General features: G+C 35.6%; 1 protein-coding gene across 1 annotated transcript; it reads right to left on the bottom strand.

Annotated features, from left to right (window-relative positions):
* Window positions 1-947: 947 nt before the first annotated feature.
* Window positions 948-21,367, bottom strand: ccdc170 (coiled-coil domain containing 170). Its single transcript, XM_003200311.5, has 12 exons — window positions 21,253-21,367; window positions 21,076-21,118; window positions 19,729-19,861; window positions 19,177-19,433; window positions 16,344-16,488; window positions 16,086-16,271; window positions 13,092-13,409; window positions 9,394-9,573; window positions 8,670-8,843; window positions 8,169-8,411; window positions 3,709-3,924; window positions 948-1,533 (listed from the first exon to the last, which is right to left on the bottom strand). The coding sequence occupies exons 3-12, from the start codon at window positions 19,840-19,842 to the stop codon at window positions 1,285-1,287; spliced, it is 2,082 nt and encodes a 693-aa protein (XP_003200359.3). The 5' UTR covers window positions 19,843-19,861; window positions 21,076-21,118; window positions 21,253-21,367; the 3' UTR covers window positions 948-1,284.
* Window positions 21,368-23,349: the final 1,982 nt, after the last annotated feature.

Raw genomic sequence — 23,349 nt, 5'->3', positions numbered from 1 at the left:
ATTTGATATTTTCTTATTATATTTTTCTACTTGGTCTGTATAGTCATGCAAACATTTGTTTGTAGAGCAAGTAGTTTGACCGTTTTTTGCCGTTTATTATTCCTAGTCATTTCTCCCATAGGCGACTGAATCTGAAGTTCTAAGACAATCGCGAAAACAGGCGCACTTCCGCATTTTAGAATATGGTCAATATAGCCGTATGCCTATTACATATTCATAATACACTGTGATGTAACTGGGCTTGGATCATATTACTTTCTTACTACAATGGATCCGTTCCAGAGTTCGTTTTAATCTAGCCGAGACCACCTCATTTAAGCGATCTCGGAGCGATTGTTTTGGCACGGATGCGAGCGCAATTGGTGGTTTCACATATGCCAAACGCACCGCGCTAACTTGGCAAACGAGGCGGATTCCAAAACAAAAGTCTAGGTGTAAAAGCACCCTAACTTACTACAAGTAACTCCTCTTGATGTTATAAAGACAGACAGATACACTTGGCTGGAAGGGCATCTGCTGCGTAAAACTTATGCCAGAATAGTTGTTGGTTTGTTCTGCTGTGGCGACCTTTAATAAATAAGGGACTAACCCGAAGGAAAATGAATGACTGCCATTGAATCATGTTCAGCATACTTCAAATATGTAGTTTGGTTCATCAATTCAAACATGGTAAAACATCTACTAATATTTAATGATTATTCAGTATATGCGTTGTTTCTCTTTATTTTAATTAATTACATATGCATACTTTTCAATAGTTTTAAATACACAAAGACATATAATATTGCTAATTATATCTGTTTAACCAATTAAATTTTCCTTACTAAAATGTACCATATGGGTTTTGCTCCCATAAAAAAAAAAAAATTTGAAGTTAAATCATGTTAACTCATAAATACATGGGAATGCATGAACATAGTCAACATTCTAATAACCATTAAATCAAATTGAGCAGTTGTTTAAATATTGCCTTATTTATTATAAAGCATCTATCCATGCAATTATATTTTTTATCAAATACATGCTCTCATAATTATTAATTAAAATCAATAACAATTCTTTTATCTGATTACGTTTTATCAATACAGTGAGACATCCTGTCAATCAAATAAGATCCACCAATAGCAAACCACATCCATCCAACAATGCTATCAATTCACCTGATAAAGACAAGCAAGTCCCGCCTTCTTTTGGTCTTTTTTTGAGAAGACAGAAAACAATGTTTTGAAAGGTTAACTGATCTTTCAATTCATACATCTTGTAAGCTCTTTCTGAAGGCTGTTATTAATGCGGGTTTATTAATGAGGCTGTAGGAGATGAAGCTGCTGGAAGAGCCTGAGGTTTAAACTCGTGAGATTGATCGACATTTATGGATGAAACTGGAGAGTTCCAGCAGGTGTGTAAATGAGCAGTGCTGTGACACTGACGCGACTGAATCAAAACCTCCAGGCGTCTGAGGACTTCATAGTTCGGGATGCAGCCTGTGCAGTGAACGCCCAACATCTGGGACACCACCGTGTAGAAGTCCAGCAACTGCAAGGTATAGTAGAAAAATACATGTTAACTTAAACTGAGGAAAAGTTGGTTTTATATTCGTTTAACAACTTCATGACGTTATATTGTTTACCAAGTAACTTACAATATTCTGTCTGAAATATTAAGGTAAAGTTGGTTTTATATCGGTACAGTACTTTCAGGCTTTCTGCTAATATAATTTCAGAAAAGCATTGTTAGCCAATTCTAAATAGTGAAATCATTTTAGCAGCCAATGACTAACTTATACAACGCAATTTACAATCAATTAAATAACGCTAACATTGTTTTGAAGTCATACATGTTATTCCAGACCCAATGTTCAAAGTAACGGCGTGGTAAACAATATAATTACCTCAATACCTGTTAACCGCGGTTACCTGTTACTACAATAATTGCAGTAACGTAAAGTTAGTTTTATATTAAGTTACCACATTCGTTCACTTACACATTTTGACATGCTCCCAATATTGTTTATGCAACTTTAATTATTAGTCTGAAATCCCATGTAAGTACTTCAAAACAGCATTAATATTAACTTAGCCTTATTTAACTGACTGCGTACAATGTTGTACCTTGATAGTCGTTGGCTGCTGATATGATTTCATTATTCACAATTCGATAACAATGCTTTTCTGAAGTTATGTTATTAAGGAGAAAGTCTAAAGGTGTGAATAAAAAACCAACTTTAGCTGAAATCTCAGTGATGTTGCTGTTTATATGCATAATCGTGCAACAGTTTGGAGTAGGGCTGTGCGATTTGGGGGGAATTTTTAAATAATTTTTAAAATATTTTATTAATTTTTTTTTATTTGACAGATATTGCGGTTGTGATTTGATTTACGATTTAATTCAAGCTCATTTTAATTTAATTCAAGCTTCCCCTCAATAATCTGTAAGCCATGGCAACAATTCTGCTATAGCTCTTAAAAATTCCCTGTTTTTGTTCAGTGTTTGTGACTTTAAAACCAAAATATTCCCATATTACCAATGCAATTTTTCTTTGATTTTAATTCATCCATTAATGCTTCTAAAGCAGCAGGTGCCATATTCCCACTTGTCAGTGGTTTATTTGTTTTCTTTTTTTTATTGTGGGCGTAGTTCAGTTGCACAATTCCTTTTTTTATTATTAGTTTTTTTACTTATGACTTTAATGGCAAATTACATTACAAAAAAGAAGAAAAAACACAATCATATTTCAAAAAGTATAGATAGTATCTATAACTTAAGCACATACAAAAAAAACATACCAACAAATAAAAAGGTAAATAATAAAAAAACAAAAAAAAAACTACAATTGTACAATCTGAAGCACACTATACACTCTACTTTGCACTTAGGAAAGAAAAAAACAATTTACTGGAACAAGGACTTGGTCTGTAGTTGACAATAAAACATGTTATTGTCGGAAAAAGTTGTTATTTGGAATATTAAACTTTTCACATGCCTGCTGGAATGAAGAGAACAGTTGCACAATTCTGATTGGGCAGAACGAAAGTGAGCTCACTCAATTGGCTGGTTATAAACAGACCCCCTAGTTTTTCGCGATTCCTCGATCGCTGAATCCAAAGCAAAATCAACAAAAAGATGCACATTTTTGCTATCCTGCAAAATTCTCAATTAAACACAAAATAATCGCAAAAATGTAAATATAAATGTAGAATACTGATTTTCGAATTCTATGAATTCGGACATACTACTCAGCTCGCATACTGATTTTAGCGTCCTATATAGTATGGAAGTATGCGGTTTCGGACGCAGCCGTAGTTCCAAAAGGGCCGCAGCTCTGCACAGTTTAGTTCCAACCCTAATTAAACACACCTGATCAAAGTCCTTCAGGCTTGTTTGAAACCTACAGGTAAGTGTGTTGGAGCAGGGTTGGAATTAAACTGTGCAGGGCTTCGGCCCTCCAGAAATTGAGTTTGACACCCATGTTCTAAGGTAACTTGAAAAAGCCGGTCTCCACAAGAATGTGAGTCCGTTCTCTGTGTTCTTGGAATTAAGAAACAGCCTCTGTCTCCTTCACCAAACACACCTGATTCAGATCATCAGCTCATTAGCAGAAACTGAAAGATCAGTAAAGTGTGTGACAGACAAAGGAGGCATCTAAAACTGGCAGTGCTGGTGGTGTTCCAGGAACGTCATTGAGAAACACTAATATATCACTCTCTGTACCTGTTTCTCTGTGTGTGTGAGATCTGCGATGGCACTGGATTGAGTGTCCAGGAGTCTGTGGGCTTGTTGAATCTCATCTCTGGCTTTGAGCTCCTGGCTTTTTAGCTCTGACGTGACGCTGGTAAGTTTCTGCTCCGTCTTCACCTTTTTCTTCTCAAGCTTTCCCAGATTCTTATTCTGCTCCTCGATGGTTTGCTTTTGTTCCATCACTGTGATCTTGTTGCACCAAAGACAGCAGAAACTAAGCATTTATAAGCACACTCTGAAAAAGCATTATTAAAGCTGGCATAAATAATTTAGGTTCTATGTTTTAAATGCATGTTTTGATCTTCGTGCAATTCAGCCATGCACATTTCATCTCTTAACATAACTCTTAACGTAACTCTTAACTTAACGTTACCTCTACTTTTACTTTATACTTTAACTTTAAGCATAAACCATTTCAACCAGTTAGAACCAGTCATGTTTAAAGAGATAAATTACCCAAAAATATTGTGAATATTTTATATTTATACTTTTTTTGTTATTTAAAAAAGGGGTTATTTAAACGTCACGTTATTAAATAGTTTGAAACATTTAAGCTGGCACTTTCGATATGCTTTTAATATTTACTATGCTTTGTGTGTATTTCTTTTAAACTTTTGTCTTGTTTTTGACCCATATACATCCAGTTACCAAAACAATGACTGATCGGAGGAATCTATTGTAAAACATGAGCATTTTATTCTCCAAGAATATACAAGTCAAAAACACTATAGAATATTGTTCCTTTGTAAGCTTTCTTTTTTTTATGAAGGCATTTTCACATCCCCTTAATACATTTCAAAGAAAGTTAATGTTAATTACAAATCATTTTTATATTTAAAATGATTGGTCACCATTGACGGTCAGTTGATAGTCACCATTTACTTTTTTTTTTTTTCTACTATGGCAGCCAATGATGACCATCAGCTGTTTGGATCCCAACATTCTTCAAAATATCTTTTGTTTAACAGAAAAGATAAACTTAAAGGGTTCGGAACAAGTGAAGGCTGCTATGTTCCCATCCATATATTTTTATGCACATTAAAAAATGTTTAATGGAAAATTTAATTCAGACAAAAAGAAAATTATAAAAGAAAAAAGGCCCACAGTAACTACTCCTACCGCAGAAAATCCAGTTTATATATATATATATATATATATATATATATATATATATATATATATATATATATATATATATATATATATATATTATTTTATAGTATATATATATTTTTTATTTATTTATTTTTTTTGGTGCCAGTTTATCAGAAAATTTAGATTTTTGTTTGACTAGAAACGCAAATTTATTTATTTATTAGAATCTTCATTCTGAAAGTGGACTAGTCTACTGCTTAATTGCATTTGTGTATAAAGGGTAAAGCTGCGGTCACACTGCAATTTTTACCTTTTATGCTCTGTTCACACTAGATGTGAATTGAGCAACAAGTGCAAGTTATTTACATGTTAAGTCAATTCCAAGACGCGATTAGACATCCTGTTACACGATTCGGGCAAATGAAGTGGCAAGAGTTGGAAAATCTGAATTTTTGCGGACATTTGCGCTGCGTTAACCAATTACGAGCTTGCTTTTGTAGGGATGTGGTTATGACGTAGCGCCTGTTGTTGGTGTCCCGAGAGGAAATCCTCATTTTGACACCGACAACAGCTCATCAATTTCGCCTCGGCTCAGTCTGAAGCACCACTGAAAGCCTCTATCATTCAGGTAAAGTTTATGAACTCGCAGAGCTAGTTGCACCTCTGAAAGGATCTAGTGGACTCATACATTGCGCCGAACGAATCCGAGCTGTTTTTCAGTCTTCCTAAAGCACATAAACACAGCTATTCTATCGATAAAGTCCAACAACAAAGCTACAGTCACCAAGCAGACAGAAGCCCTGCACATGACATGAATCCGCATCTATTGTGAAGCGAATATGACGCGTGAATTAAGCGAGTAAACTCAAAATGTTCATGCATCTATTTGCAAGCGAACAGCGCGGTTTTATTCAGGTGTGCCGTATCTGGTGTGAACACAGCATTAGAATTCCATTTATCGAAATGCAAGCTTGTGCAACAACCCAGCAGGCACACAACATCATAAGGCGTTAATATTAGGTTATATTTAGGTTGCTTTGTCTAAGGACAATGTTATTTTGACATCCAATAACAACGTGAAATGGGGTTAATATTTTGTTAAATTTAGGTTGTGTTGGAAAGTGACCAAAATCCAACGTCTAGCCAACATCTTAAACCAAAGTCATATTGCCATCACATACTGACATTTATCAGTCAGGTGTGGCTACCAACATCCAACATCTGATAGACGTCATATTAGTACGGTCCATACAACATCAAGTTGTAACATCAATATGCTGCGTTCACACCAGACACAGATGAAGCGTTAAGCGCAAATGAGGCGGCTCGAATGACGTGATTCTCACATATGAAATGGCGTGAGTTAAGCAATCTGCGCGATTGACTTGCCTGACAGAAATTCGCACCACGTTAACCAATCAGGAGTTCTCTTTTGTAGTGCCTGTTGTTGGGTCCCGAGGGGGAAATCTTCCTACCGACACCGGACAACAGTTAATCAAACTGAAAAATGGAGTTTATGAACTCACAGAGCTGGGTGCACCTCTGAAAGTATCATGTAAGTAAGACATGGCTCCAAACGAATCAACACTGTTTTTCAGCCTTCATAAAGCACAGCTACTATCTCAATAAAATCCATGTTAGCCATTTAGCAACAAAGCTAGAGTCAGCAGGCAGACAGAAGCCCTGCCCATGACGTGAATCCGCATCTATTGTGAAGTGAATATGACGTGCGAATATAGCGGATTTGACACAAATGAATCAAGTAAACTCAAAATGTTCACCCATATATTTACATGCAAACAGCGCAATTTATTTGCACGTTCTGCATCTGGTTTAAACACCGCATTAGATGTTGATATTTGGTTGTTTTTAGGTTGCGTTGGAATGTGACCAAAATGCAAGTTCTGTCTGATGTTGGACACTGTTGCCGGTCTGATGTAAAGTTCTGACGTCAACCTGATTTTCATTTCCAAACAAAATGCAGTGTCCCATGACGTTTGGGTACAACATCAATCTGACGTCATGTTGCTGTCCTGTGCCTGCTGGGAAGTTTCACATGTTGCTGCATTCAAGAGTTCAAGCTTGCTCTCCGTTATTTTAAATATGGAGCAATCGCTCTCTTTGTCGAATCATCCATCTTGTTTTATCCTGCTCTGTTTTGCAGTGCTGTACGACAGAATTTCACTAGTGTGACCAGGTCTTTACATTACCCTATGTAGAGTGCAAAGTGGTTTTAGTGGGATTAAGGGTGTCACGATTCCGATTTTTAATCGAAATCGATCGAAATTTATGCTCAACTTCGATTGTCGAATCAAAAAATAGAATCGTCGATGCTGCTACGCCCCCATGTCACGTTAGCTTGGCTTGCCAAGCGGGAAAAAAACAGGCTTGTTGAAGTGCTTCTTAAACTGCAGACGCAGGAGAACTGTCGACAGAACTTAAACCCTCTCCTCTTTCAATGAAGTCGCCGGTGTGGAAGTATTTTGGATTTCCAGTTAGTGATGTTGACAACGTTCGTGTTGTCGACAAAAAAAAAAAAAACACAGTTTGCAAGCTCTGCTATGTACGTATTACGGTTGGGATGATAGACGATGGGCGCATCGCGATCCTCCGCCCCGCACCCATTGCAAATCCGCTCGTGAAAAATACACTCTCAGGCCCTGTTTACACTAATATGTCTTTTTTTTTAAATGGCATTTTAGAACGATAACGATCCAGATCCACACTGGCGTGTAGCATTTCTGAGCAGCCCTCCTTCCTCACTACCGCTGAAAATGCACATCACGTGACCACACACACTCATTCACACACAGACACAGACGCACACACATTGTCATGCGCTCGAGACAGCGGGTCAAGGCAGTCAGCGGGTCAGTAGACTGCTTCCATCTTTTACTTTCACACAAGTACTTAGTCATTTTAGCGAACACTACAGATATTGTTGGCTGGTTCCTGTTGGTTGTGCACCTTTTTTACCGACGCCATTATAACGACACAGATCACTGCCTATTCACGAGTCCCGCGGAAAAAAGTGATTGACAGGTGGTAATTATGTGTGTAACTTGCCTTTATTCATTTACTGTATGATTTGTTTATGGGTAAAACAAAGATCATGCAGGTCAGGTAGTTTAAACTGTAGGCTACAAATAATTAATTCGTTATTAATTATTTAATTATTCATAATCGAAAATCGAATCGTGACTTTAGAATCGAAAATGTAATCGAATGGAGGATTTGGAGGATCGTGACACCCTTAAGTGGGATATTAGGATATTAGCGTTTTAAGCTGAAACGGCTCTGTTAGGTGCAGGTCTGCTGGCCAGGGCTCGCCCCTGTACCTGGAGCTGATTGGTGTGGGACAGCTGCGCTTTGAGCTCGGTGTTGGAGAAGCGTAAAGTGCTGAGCTCCGCCTGCAATCGATCCACACGCTTCTGGAGCTTCTTACAAGACAGAGCAGCGTCGTCTTTCTCCAAAGCCAGAGTCGAGCGGCTGCGCTTCTCCTCCTCCAGCTGCTGCACCTTCCTCCTCAGCAGCTCCAGGTAAAGATCTTTACTCTCCGACCGAGACTTCTGCTCCTTAAGCTAAGCCAGATATGAGAAATGCAGGGCCGATTCAGTATTAAATCATCAAATAATAATAACACTATTTTTAATCCAACAATTTTTAAATTACTAGAAATTAATTTAGATTTAATTTAAGGATTATGTTTTTGTTACAATTAACAAAAATCCTTTTAGGTTTATGATTTAACCTTGTATATTACATGTGAAATCCCAAAATGTATGCAAGAAAACTCTGCTAAGTAATTGTAAAGTTGACTTGCGCTGATGTTTGCAGACCTTTCTCTGAAGGCTGTATGTTTGTGTCTTGGTCTCCAGTAAAGCCGTTCCTTCGTGTCTGCTCAGCTGCTGTGCTCGAGTCAGAATGACCTCCAGTCTCATATCAAACCCCAGCTCTGCAGCAACATCATCCACTTTTAGCATCTCGGAGAGCTGCTCCACAAACCGCAGATACTACACAACAAGAAGAGGAAGAGCAATGACATACTGACAGCTCATCTAAGGACATTTATAATGAGATATAGTTTTATATCAGTTTATATATGTTTATATCAGTTTTATATTTTCTAAATGTGTATTTTGTCACTGATTTGAAGCACACTAGCTAACAGATATCATTAGAAACTAAGGCCCAGTTTCACAAACAGGGCTTAGATTGAGCCAGGACTAGGCCTTAGTTAAATTAGGCTATTTAAGCCACATTTATAAAAATGGCCTTAGTAAAATATAATACTGATGTGCACCTGGAGATAAAATATGATACTGACATATTTTAAGACATCTCACGCAAGTAATTTTGAGTTGATAAAGCTCAAACAAGCAATTTAATCTTGACTAGCCTTAAACCTTATTTGTGAAACCAGGGGTAAAAGTTTTATTTTAATTTTACGGGACCTTTAAAAGGCGCTTTATAACATGCTACATAATAATAAATGTGGTGACAAACAACAGCATCCAAGCTAAAAAAAAAATGATGTTGGATACACAGTGGCCGGATGCTCACCTGCTGTTTGTCCTGATTCATTCCGTCTTTGCAGACTCTGGCGTTAATCAGCTCGTCCTCCAGACTCTGTATTCTGTCCAGCAGCTCCTGCTTCTTCTGCTCTGAGGTGTTCTGATGCTCTTTAATGCTGGACAACTGCTCCACCATCTCTGCCAGCCTGACCTCCATCTCCATCTGAGACTAGAGCATGCAGAAAACAAGTCCAGCTAACACAAGTACAGTTCATGTTCCCATTCTGTAATAAACATGCTATTTTTAATGTTCTTTGAATAAAAAAAAACTGCTTCGTTTAAACATTAAGGGGGCCCTATTATTCCTCTTTTTACATGATTTAAAATAAGTCTCTGATGTCCCGAGAGTTTGTATGTGAAGTTTCAGCTCACGTTTTATGACCCTTTTAGGCTTTGATACAAATTGTGCTACAAATGCCTACGTGTAAACGCATTTTGTTGCCTTGTACATGTGTAATGACAATAAAGTAGAATCTAATGCTAATCTGAAAAGAGGGCTAAGGTTATGTTGCGTGTTCATTTGTGCATCCTGATGCTGTGTTCAATCATGCGTGAATAGACGCGTGAACATTTTGGCTCAATCCCAATTCTACCCCTTGTTTTGCAAGTTCACGTCAAGGGGTATGGGTGTCCCAATTCTCTTTAGCTTGAAGGCGTAGGACTAAGGGGAAGGGGTGAATAGCCCTGTGAACAAAGATTTTTCAGGACCACACTCGAAACCAAGGGGTAAGAAAATTTCCCAGAATACACCTGTCACAACGGTAGTGTTGCTGAACCCGGAAGTCAGGAGATCCACAAATCAGTATTTTTTGTCATTATTACGAATTTTTATGACAAATAAACATGTTTTAATACATTCTTAACCGCATTCGTGTTTTACCGTCATGCTTTAAAAAAAACGCTAAAGTAAAAACCGCTAAATTCCGCGATCTATAATCCATAATCATCCTGTATAGCAGTCCCACAACATTCTGACATTCCATGAGACTCTAATACCCTGTCAGTAATGTCCAGTGGCTGGGAATGAGCTTTTTACAGTGTCTGCTATAATGTTAATTTACTGTGTTTACATAGATGAATATGGCCACTGTGTAAATACACTGAAGGATTCGGATTTCTGCTTTCCAATCCGTCTCATCATGGAGCACCATTTATCCTTTTCATCATCCTGTTTCTCAGTATTTAACTGTGAATTGATTTTAACTAATGAATAAGTTAAAACTGCACACAAACACACAAACCAGGTCATAGGTCATGGAGATCTCTCTCTCTCTCCCCATCTGTTCCTATGACTGGAGGTCCAATACAGAGGAGAAGAAGACGCCTGTTCTAGTTGTCCTGATATTGCCTATAATATTATAGCTGTTTGATTGATCTGTTTTTGAGTATAATTAATTTTAATGTAATTCCTTTTTGTGTGGAGATAGACTGTGTGGAGTAAAGATATTGCAGCAGACTGTTGATGGAAACAGTCTTGAACCAGCCTGATAACACAGCTGAACGTACAAGATACATCCGTGAGTCTTTAACACAGATGGTCTTTTGTGTCTATTGTGTTCCTGGTTTAGCTTTTTACAGGTCGGAGATCAGCTCCTAATAACTTAGGGCGACCTCACCTCTAGGCATCAGGTCGCCATCCATATCTGGAGACAGATACAATGCTTTCTTTGACGCACACATTAAGACCATCCATATCTGGAAGTAGATACTATGTTTCTTTGACGCATGTATTTAGAATTGTCTATTTCTGTTGTAACCAATGAGAACTGTTGACCTGGATCCCACCCTTTCTGGACTTGTGTAAAGAGTATAATTGTTCGATTGTTGAAACTGTAAGGCAGAGCGGCCTAGGAACTCATTGCGAGTGTTGAAGCTGGCTTCTGCGAATGAAACTGCAAACTATCTTCAGTAAACTTGATTTTTTTTTAAAAATCTCTGACTCCGGCTCTTCTTCATCAACCAGACTGGTCATTCTTTGGGTTAAACTGTAAACTATCCCTACAACACAGTACAGTTACGATCTTATTGCCACATTATATCGTTATGATAACATAATATATGCCTTCAGTGATTTCCTGAAGATAAATAATAAAAAATAACACAACTGGAATAACTACAGCAGCCGCGATCTTCAATCACATATGAAGCAGGAGATCGCAATGACATATGATGATGTGTGCAGGTGTTGTAGTGCTGTCCCAATTCTTGGGGGTAAATTTTGAACTCCAGATTGGGCCTTACCGTACGTTCACACCGAAAGCGGCAAAAGCGTCAAATTAGCCGGAAATCATTCATTTTCAATGAGAGCTGGCGGCGATGGAGCAGCGCGGCGCGTCTTCGCCGGCGTGAGCATTGAGGAGAGTTGAAATGAAGTCAATTTTATGGTAATGAGCTATGACGCGGTTCGGCGGCAAGCAATCAGAATGAAGACGTCCACCGCTTGATAGCAGTTCAGAGAACACAGACCTGTGAACTTTGCTTCCGACCACAGTTGTTCCCAAGGGTTTGGGGATTTTCAATTATTTTCAATGTTTTCAATCACAGGAACATACATTAAATAAGTCACTGGCGAGATACTGATGTTCATTAATGTTATATAAATTTATCTTAAAAAAGCGGGAATCTCACGCGATGTGACAGTACAAAACAGTACTGCTGTTACAGGATATTTCAGACATATGGACACATATTGGATAAATAGAGCAAAGCCACACCACACGCAACTTGATCTTCCATTGTTGTATGAATTTGATAAGAAGTGCGCAACATTTTCACGCTAGAAACATGTTTTATGCAGGAATGTAACTGATATGCTGCAACGGCTCCTTTAAATATGAGATCAATGTAGCGAGTTTTGATGCTCTCGCCGCCGGAGCTGAAGGCAGACAGCGTTGTCGCCAGAGCGACCTTGGACGCTCTCGCCGCTTTCGGTGTGAACGTACGGTTAGAGTTTACTCGCTTCATTTGTGAGTCAAATTCACTTTACAATAGATGCGGATTCACGTCATGGGCAGGGCTTCTGTCTGACTCTAGCTTCGTTGCTAAATGGCTAACATGGATTTTATTAAGATAGTAGCTGTGCTTTTTGTGCTTTATGAAGGCTGAAAAACTGTGTAGATGCGTTCGGCGCTGTGTCCACTAGATCCTGATTTCATAGGTGCACCCAGCTCTATGAGTTCATGAACTCCTCCAGAAACGATTGCCTGGATGATTGAAACTTTCAGCGGTGCTTTAGACTGAGCGGAGCCCAGTTTGATGAACTGTTGTTTAGTGTCGGCAAGAGGATTTCCCCCACGGGACACCAAGAACAGGCACTGCAGCATAATCACGCCCCTACAAGAGCAAGCTCCTGATTGGTTAATGCACCACGAGTGTCAGCTGAAACTCAGATTTTCCAGCTTGATTGATCCATGTCATTACCGTAAATCGCCATGCAGGATGTCTATTTGTGTCTTTGCATTTACTTAATATTTAAATCACTCGTGCTTGATGCTTTATCTGCATCTGGTGTGAACGCAGCATAAAACCCCACATTTGAATCTGGAGAAAACCCACGCCAACATGGGGAGAACATGCAAACTCCACACAGAAATGCCAACTGGTCCAGCCAGGGCTCGAACCAGTGACTTTCTTGAATGTAAAAAAAAATGTAATTTATAATATTATAAACTGCAGTGCAAACATTACCTTTTGTGCACTTGTCTCCCTTTTGCACAGATCTGTGAGTGCACTAAGCATGTCCTGCTCTGTGTGTTGACCAGGAAGGCTGTGATCATCCAGCAGGGTTTCTACTTTCTTCATGAAGGCCCCGTGGTGACGGTGAGACGCCTTGGCTTCGTTCTGGCTAATCTGGAGTTTATTTTGCAGATCTTGAGACAGATTCTCGTAGTGTCTGCAGAGCTGCTGTGCAGACGCCAGCGCCGCTTCAGCCTCCTGCAGAGAGACTTTAGCACTCTGATTCTCCCTCTCCAAACTCACTTTCCTCAGGGAGATGAGATCCAATTCCTGAACAGAAATACAATATCACCGAATTTATTATAACACAATGCATCATATTTAGGCAAGGCAAGTTTATTTATATAACACATTTTATATACAATGTACTGTGGCCTCACAGCAAGAAGTTTGCTGGTTTGAGTCCCGGCTGGGTCACTTGGCTTTTCTGTGTGGAGTTTGCATGTTCTCCATGCGTTCGTGTGGGTTTCCTCCGGGTAGGCTAAATTGCCCGTAGTGTATGAGTGTGAATGGGTGTGTGTGGATGTTTCCCAGAGATGGGTTGGGGCTGGAAGGGCATCCGCTGCGTAAAAACATGCTGGATAAGTTGGCAGTTCATTCCGCTGTGGGGACCCCGGATTAATAAAGGGACTAAGCCAAAAAGAAAATTAATAATTGAATGAAACTATTTTTAATTTAAGGTGTTATATCTTAAGTTAAGACCTAAAATATATTTTAGGTCTTAAGATATAATATCTTAAATTAAAAATGGTTTCATTCATTCATTTTCTTGTTTGGCTTAAGAAACTTTCCGTAATACTCGCTCAGGTCACTATTTGACGAGTGGTTCACCCCAAAATTTTTAACACCAATTCTTCACACTTAATTTGTTGTAAACTTTTATGAATTTATTTTCTTCTGTTGAGCACAAAATAGGATATTCTGCAGAATGTTGGGGGGAAACAGCCATTGACCTCCATAGTAGAAACAAACAAAACAAAAAAAAAAAACAGTAGCAGTCAGTAGCTCATTCTTCAGTACATCTTTTGCATTCAATAGAAGAAACAAGGGGAAACAATTTATGTCAATTTTCATTTCTGGGTGAACTATCCCTTTAAAGGGGTGGTCCACTACGATATGATATTTTAAACTTTAGTTTATTCATTTATTTATTTAGTTGATGTGTAATGTAGCTGTGTGAGACATTGGCTTTTACATAGTTAGCTTAGCAAAGCCTACAGCGAATGAAGTTTGAGAACTACAAAAAATTCATTCAGGCTAGTGAGATTCACCACACGCAGCGAAGAAGTGTGGCTAGAGGCGCTGTAATGTTAAAGCAGACAAAGCTAAAATGCCGTCCAAACGCTGCTATTTCCACAGAGCTTGTTCTGTTTCTGTTTTTGAGCTTCTAAAGGACAAAAATAGAAGTGCAGTTTAATTTAATTATGTTCCAGAGAATTATAAAAAAGATATAGCTGACATTTGACAAAGGAAAGCTTGCAGAGTCTCTCCCAGTTCAGTGCTGGATTCAGCTAAAACTCCTCAAACAGACGAAGCTGTTGATTGTGAGCCACAACCTGTAAGTATTTTTATTTGATGCACTGCAAAAAATGCTTTTCTTACTTATATTTTTTGTCTTGATTTTTTCTGTCTTGAAAAACAAGATTATTTTGCTTACCCCATTGGCAGATTATTTTGCTTGATTTAAGGAAAAAATCACTTCATTTTGGCATATTATTTCTTAAAACAAGACAATATGTTTTGCTTGTCTAGAAAATGCTTCTTGATTTAAGATTTTGTAGATATTCGGACTAGAAACAAGACAAAAAAATGTAAGTAAGAAAAGCATTTTTTGCAGTGTAAAATTGATCAACTACATGCACAGTTTTTAGCGTTAGAGGTATGTTGTAGCAAGGTTGATAACAATTTAGCTACAATTTTATATTTATCAGTCAAACTGTTGTAAACACCCACAATCTTCAGCAGCACTGCAGTGTCTCTCTATGTGACAACTTTCCCTGCGTTCTACATCTCAAATAACAAACTCGCAAGAATGTTTTATATTTCTTAAGCATGCTATTTCCGAATATATGTGAAATATATTCATTTTAGAGAGCAGACGGGAGATTTAGCTGTGTGCTTTTCATTTTCTGTCTGATTCAGCTACTGCTTACACAAAAGCGTGTGCTTGTAGGATCGTGACATGACATGGAGCCGATTCACGAATCACAGCACATTATGTTAGCTGACCAATCAGAGCCTCTTGAGGGCGGGCCTTTCAGAGGAACTAGGAAATATGTCGTTTTCACATTAGCAGTGTAGCTGTATATAATAAAAGTGGGATATATGAAAAAATAACCTGATTTTCTACAAATGACGCATGAGCACACATTGCTTTGCATTCTATGAAAACAACCAAGCCTTAATAATACACTGTGGGCCACCCCTTTAAGTGTATCCGGTGTAAAGTGTAAAAAATATCTGGAAATAAGCATTTTTTTCCATATTCTTTCATTTATGCTTTTATTTTCCCCATTTATTTCTGCTTTTGAATTGCAATATGGGAGCTTGATCTTTCCTCCAACAACTTTTAACCTCTAAAAAGTTTTAAAAAGTAACTTTTACTAACATTTTTAATAGTTCAAGTGATTTATTGTCATGGTTGTTGTTGTATATAACAATACAAAATCCTTGTAATAAACTGCCAGTACATTTTTTTTTCTTTTACAGACTTATTTCTCTATATATAATTTCTCATTCCTTATATTATCTCAAACTACTAAAATGTCAATAAAAGCCACTTTGTTAAACTGCTGAGTTGAATTTACAACATCAAAACACGACAGAGCAGAGATCAACATCCCATAATGCAATTTAAATCTGTGAATAAACCAATAAAACACTTGTGAATCACAAAATATGTAAGGTGTTATTTCGCAGATATTTTTGTAGAGTGTATAAAGAGACCTGTCTGCTGGAGTTGAGCTCATTTGCTCTGGACGCTGAGAGTGTTTGTTCACGATCTACATCAGTGGCAAGTCTCTTCACAGTTTCTCTGCTGGCTTTACACTCCACCTCATACAGCTTCACACTCTCCTCTAGAGCACAAACACAGTTCTTCAGTCGCTCTCTGTCCTTGAAGCAAGCATCCACCTTCAGATGGAGAAATATGTTAGAGATCGGGAGGATATTACAGCATTGGTTGAAACATGTGAAAACACTCACCACAGATACAATATAATCCATAGGGTCTGCTTTTCCTGTCGCAATTACAGAGATTTTGTTTGCTAACGTTGATATAAACTCCTCACACTTTCTCTGGGCCTCAGCGGCTTCCTGTTTTGCCTTGTTGCATTCTGCGACATACTGTCTGCAAACAGGTATGAGTGTATATTAAAAGAACAAGTTGTTTTTCTTATGTACTTACAATAGTAATTACAATTAATTATGCATAATTACATGCAAGTAACCTAATCCGGATGGTAAGTACATGTACTGTAATAGTTTAGTATACAGTAACTGTACAGTTAAAGTTAATAAATATTAATATCTTAAAATATAGTGCATACAAAAAAAATAATCCTTAGAATAAAATACAAATGATTTTGGCAAGTTTGTCTTATTATTATATCTTACCTAATAAGCCATTTTTTATAAAAAAAAAATAAGTTATAGTAAAATAAGTTTCTGATGTCCCGAGAGTGTGTAGGTGACGTTTCAGCTCAAAATAACTTACAAATAATGTTTTATAACTCTTTGAAACTGCCCTTTTTATGGCTTTTATTCCTAATTGTGGCATTATTTGTGACTGTTGCTTTAAATATAAATGAGATTGTGCTCTTTTCAGAAAAGGGCAGAGTTACAAATGCCTATGTGTCAGCATAGTGGCAGATTCATAAAGAAGACTAATGGCCTATGCTAATGAGGGAGAGATGGTCACTAATGGGCGGGGCTTTTTACCTCTGATGACACATACAAAGGGAGAATGTAAGTCCAAGTGTTTCTGCAGACTTTTTTTTATAAAGTGTGATTATAAAAAATAAAATGAATACATTTTAACCATTAGAAACTGGTTATATTCACACACGGTTGCCACACAACTGTGTTTAAACCCCTTATAAATGTTATTTTAACATAATAAGTCCCCATTAAGGGTCAAATATGTATACAAATATAGATTTGCTTTTTTGTACAGTATGTAAAATGTGTCTTGCTTAATTTTATTTCATTTTTGAGTCAAAAATGTCACATTTTTTTACTAATTGTCATTTTCCTTAACAATAGTTTATATATCAAAAATGCTTTTTAAAAACAAAAAATAGTTATGCAAAATTTAAAAAACTCTATTTAAAAATCACAATGCAGCCCCATAATAATATATTCAATGCAATTTTATATCTATCTATATTTCAGTTTGTCATTATCTTTTAAACCAGCAATTTTATCTATTTGTCAGCAAGCACCTTTTAATCATAAAAATGTATAAATTATCATAGTATGATCAATTAATCTATTATTGTATATATATGATATATAAAATATATATTTAAGTAAGTCTTATTTTTTGCAACTTGCATCAGTCAGATTGCCTAAAAAAAGTGTTAGACTGTGTTGTACTTTGTATAACTAAAACAAAAGTATTGTTTTAACCTCATTACGCTGATTAAAATGAATTCAAATAACAAAACTAAGAGCTGTTGTCATGACTTTTTGTCATATAGTATTTACCAGTATACAAATCAGAATATGTATGTTGATTTGGTAAACACATGATGCAGTTTTGAAATTAGGTTTTTTATTTTATTATTAAGAGAAAACAAAATACAAAACTACATAGCCCTGTGTGAAAAAGCTTTCACTGGTAACTGGTTGAGGCACCCTTAGCAGCAACAACTGCAGTCAAACATTTTTGATAACTTTCAGTGAGTCTGTTACATTCATCTTTGCATAATTGTTGTAATTTAGCCACATTAGAACAACCTTTTAAGGTCGTTCCATCTCAATTGGATTCAGGTCAGAACTTTGACTAGGCCACTCCAAAATCTTGATTTTGTTTCTCACACAGGGCTTTGTAGTTTTTACATTTTGTTTTCCTGTTTTATCTGTTATCACTGACCAATATTTAAATTTGGTTGATCTGAAACATTAAAGTGCGACATACATACACCATTAATAAAAAAAAAATCAGTCTTGTTAACAACACTTTTTTTACACCACTTTTATTCTGCATGATGCTAGAACATTTTTATTATTCATTTCTTATGCTTTATGTATTTATAATTGTTTTGTCTTTTAATTTTTATGATCCCACCAAATGTGATATTCCATCTTAGATCTGTAAATACAGCAGGGGAAATAAGTATTGAATGTGTCACCATTTTTCTCAGAAAACATATTTCTAAAAGTGCTGTTGACTTAAAAATTTCCCCAGATTAACAACCAAAGAATTGCACATGTGCAAAGTAAACAAAACTAATTTGTTTACAAACGAAATTATGTGTAATAAAATAAAATGACAGAGGGGAAAAGTATTGAACACATGAAGAAAGGAAGGTGTAGAAAGGCAGTGAAAGCCCAGACAGCAGCTGAAATCTTTCAGTAGTTCTTCAGCAACCCTCTGCCCTTCCTCAGTGTAAATTAATATTATTATCATCTACATTATGATGATGAAGATGAAACCCGGGTGGACATTTCAGCAAGACAATTATCCAAAACTCAGCCAAGGAAACTCTCAAATGCTTTCAGAGAAAGAAAATCAAGCTGTAGAATAACCCTAAAAAAAGTCTTTAAGCTGCCATCACCAACAAATAAAGCCTTTTATATAAAGCATTTCGATATATTTCAGTGCTTTCTCCTTGTGTCACTCTGTTGTTATTACACATTACAAATGTTTCTAATTTGTTTTATTTTTATGTTTGAACTGTTTGGGTTTTTACCAAAATCTGGTTCAATTCCATCTGAACAGCTCCTATAGAAATATTATTCCCAGAAAAAAAAACATGACATGTTCAATACTTATTTTCCCCACTGTAAACACTAGTGTAAAGTAAATGCTCACTTAGACTCGACTTCAAGCTGCATTATTTTCTCCTTGATCTCCTGGTTCTCCTTGGTGAGGGTCTGTATTCTGATGTCCATGATGCTTCTGGTGGAGGTGATGGAGATCATCTCTTGCTCCGTGTTGTAGTTGCGTTCTCTCAGGGAGCCGATCAGAGACTCCTGTCTGGCCTCTTTCTCTTTGTATCTGTCTACAGCATCCTTTAAGCTCCTCAAAGTCTCTTCTTGAGAAACAACTCTGGATTGGCTTTCTGAGAGCTGATAAAATGAAATACTTTAATTCGTAAAACATAAGTTCACAATTGTGTGTAGAACCAACAAACCCAAAAAAAAATCGTAAAATGGATGAAAGAGTGTTAAACGTTTTTAAAGTTTTGCTCACTTTTTTGGACATATTCTTATAAGACGTGGAGAGCAAATTCAGATAATTTAAGAGCATTAGGTTTACACTGAATGGTTTTGGCTTTATAAAGGTGAAACTAACCCAAAAGACAGTAATGCAGTAGCAATAGTGCAGTATGTAGGAGAATGATGTGGCAGTGAGTGTGTAAACCTGTGTTTGTAGGCTGTTGTGTTTGGCCTGCAGGGCTGCCAGCTCCTCTCGTGCAGTTTCTGTGGCCTGTTTATAATGCGAGAGGTGCTGCTGGATTACTGACTCGTCCATCATCAAACGCTGTTAATCAAACCTGAGTCAAAATACAGAATTCAGAAAATCTGGTAACATTTTATTTGAAGGGGTGGTTATAAAACTGCAATGAAACCTTATAATCATGACATGACCTATAATCCATGACACATTTCAAGATTTTATGCATGCTTATGACAACTGTTATTAAGTGTCATTTGCTCAGTTATTTTAAATGCAAAGATGACATTGTTTGTTATGACAACTTAACATAGATAACATAACTTGATGATAACGTGACTCGTGAGGCCATTATAATTGTGTCATGAAAATTTTTCAGTGGAACAAATTTGTCCTTAAAATGTCTAAGTAAAAGTGTCATTACTCTGTCAAAGAAAATTAACAGCGTCAGTAATATTTACTAAATATTAAAGACCAATACAGCTTTAACCACTGTATAACTGATTTATTTTATCTTTGCCATGATGACAGTAAATAATATTTGACTAGATATTTTTCAAGACACTTCTGTTCTGTTCTGTTCAGCTTAAAGTGACATTTGAAGGCTTAACTAGGTTAATTAGGTTAACTCTGCAGGTTAGGGTAATTAGGCAAGTTATTGTATAACGATGGTTTGTTCTGTAGACTATCAAAAAAATATATATAGCCTAAAAAGGCAAATTATTTTTTCCTTAAAATGGTTTTGAAAAAATTAAAGTCTGCTTTTATTCTATCTGAAATAAAACAAACAAGAATTTCTTCAGAAGAAAAAATATTATCAGACATACTGTGAAAATTTCCTTGCTCTGTTAAACATCATTTGGGAAATATTTAAAAAAGAAAAAAAATTCAAAGGGGGCTAATAATTCTGACTTGAAGAAAACTATTCAGTATTGGGTCAATTGTTTATATTACTGTGCTACTATAGCAACTACAAAAGTACAACAACAGATTAAAAGTCAATTTCTTAACTAAAGTATGGTAAAAACAGTACATTGTTCATTGTTTGCTATTAATTACTATAATATATATATATATTAATTACTATAATATATATAATAATAATCTGTTGTTGATTAAAATCTGTAATCTGTTGTTAAGTCTGTTGTTTATATATATATATATATATATATATATATATATATATATATATATATATATATATATATATATATATAAACAACAGACTTATTTAAGTTACTTAAGTATGGTAAACACTAAGTTAAATTACTTACTATTTTTTCACATGGGAGTGTAATGTGCTACAAAACATACCACATTTCGTTCAGTCACTCCTGTAGATATTAGCGTTTTGAGCCTGAAACAAGTCAAATGATTTATGGGTTTAACAGTAGACAGTGAAGTAATTTTTTAGCAAACGATTCATTTCATGAATAAAAAAATGGCGCCAGTAAGTCACACTATAAACTGACACGATATACAAACACTCACTTGTCTCTGTTGTTGCTCCACGTCAATATATCAAACATTCTCCGACTAAATCAACATTACTCCGTGGATTATGAACGTTAATGTGGCTCTAGTTTATCGGGTCTCCAAGCAACATAACAACATTTAAAGTATTCGCCTATAGACGGCGCAAGATTCAATGCTAATAGCCCATCTTTTACAGTCTATTTATTATTGCATAGCAAGCAAAATAGCAAACAAAGATCGAGGATTACATTACTTACATCTTTTTCCATTAACATCAAAGGAACAAATCAATAGAGAAACAAAATTAGATTTTATATTAAAATTACAAGTAATTTGTAAATAGAAAATAACTATAAAATAAATAGAAATCACATACATCCTTAACCAATTTAGTTTTAACTCCATAAATATTTTATTTATAAGATCTTTAATGGTTTCAATATAATGCTTAAGATCAATTTAAACAAATAAATATCAGGTTTTTAACTTGGCCATTTTTATTTGTGTACATGCTATTTCCCATACAGTATATAATCACCAAGTTAGGATTGAATTATTCAGTCATTCATTTTCCTTAGTCTCTATATTAATCAGGGGTCGCCACGGGGAATGAACCGCCAGCCTATCCAGCATATGTTTTACACAGTGGATGCCCTTCCAGCTTCAACCCAGTACTGGGAAACATCCATACACACTTACACACACACAACGGCCAATTTAGTTTATTCAATTCCCCTCTAGCACATGTCTTTGGACTGTGGGGGAAACTGGAGCACCTGGAAGAAACCCACGCCAACAATAGGAGAAAATGCAAGCTCCACACAGAAACTGACCCAGCCAGGGCTCGAACCAGCAACCTTCTTGCTGTGAGGTTATACCACTGAGTAACAGCTTGTTTCACTGGTTAAATGAAATTAATCAGTTTAAATGTCACTTCTTTAACTGTAAAGTTAATCCAAATATGCATTGGAGATATAGTTTTACTTTTTATTTGACTGCTGCATTTAATTCTTTAGACTGTACTTGTCATTTTAAATAGATTTTAATTCAGTGAAAATTTAAATTTTGAGCATCTTTTTTGACATAAATAACATTACGTCCTTCTAAAAGCATTCATTACTTCATTCATTGGTTTTCCTTCAACTTAGTCTCTTTAGTCATCAGGGGTCGCCACAGCGGAATGAACCACCTAAAAGCATTCACTTATTTAAAATAATAATGTTGATATTTAGAGCATTATTTATTTATTTATTTAATTTTGTCATAAATTAACCAAAAAGCTGCCATGGTTTTATAGGCATAATTTATTTTTTTAGAAACACAATTATTTAACATCAGAAGAGTTAATAAATTAATATTCAGAGAAATAACGCTGATTTTCATTTCCGACAAATGAAAAACATTTGTTACTCTGTCATTTTCTGTAAAATAAATAAATAAATAATTGTATATAAAAATTTTTTAATTCAAATAATAAAGCTAATAATGCTTGATGACAATACAAGAACAGGAGCATAGCCAAGAGCTTACATACATAACTGTGAAATAAAGCTAAAACTAAATACACATGCTGTACATGCATTCATTGAAAAAAAAAAAAAAAATATATATATATATATATATATATATAAATATATATATATATATATATATATATATATATATATATATATATATATATATATATATATATATATATATATATATATTTATTTATATATATATAATGATAAAATTAATAAATAAAAAAATAGTAAAAAAGAATGACCTTACAATTGTATTCAATGAAAAGCATAAAAAGAAAGCATCTAAATAAAAGGATTTCCTTTAAATATCTCTGTATAATATTACTTAAATTAAATGAAATATTTGCTTGTGAATGACAAATCTACCATATAAAATAAATAAAATAAAGAAATTTGTGCTGTGTTCCAGGGCAGGAGTGTTTATTTTTGATATCATCATAATAAAATAGTGTCATATAGTAAAGGATTATTATATATACAGCTGAAGTTAGAATTATTAGCCCCCTTTAAATTTTCTTTTTTGTTGTTGTTGTCTTTTTTTAAATATTTGCAGAATTATGTTTAACAGAGCAAGGAAATTTGTAAA

This window comes from Danio rerio, chromosome 17, assembly GCF_049306965.1.
Source record: "Danio rerio strain Tuebingen ecotype United States chromosome 17, GRCz12tu, whole genome shotgun sequence".
Taxonomy (NCBI): Eukaryota; Metazoa; Chordata; class Actinopteri; order Cypriniformes; family Danionidae; genus Danio; species Danio rerio.
Note: the sequence above shows the minus strand (reverse complement) of the source record. Positions and strands in the feature narration are given on the sequence as shown.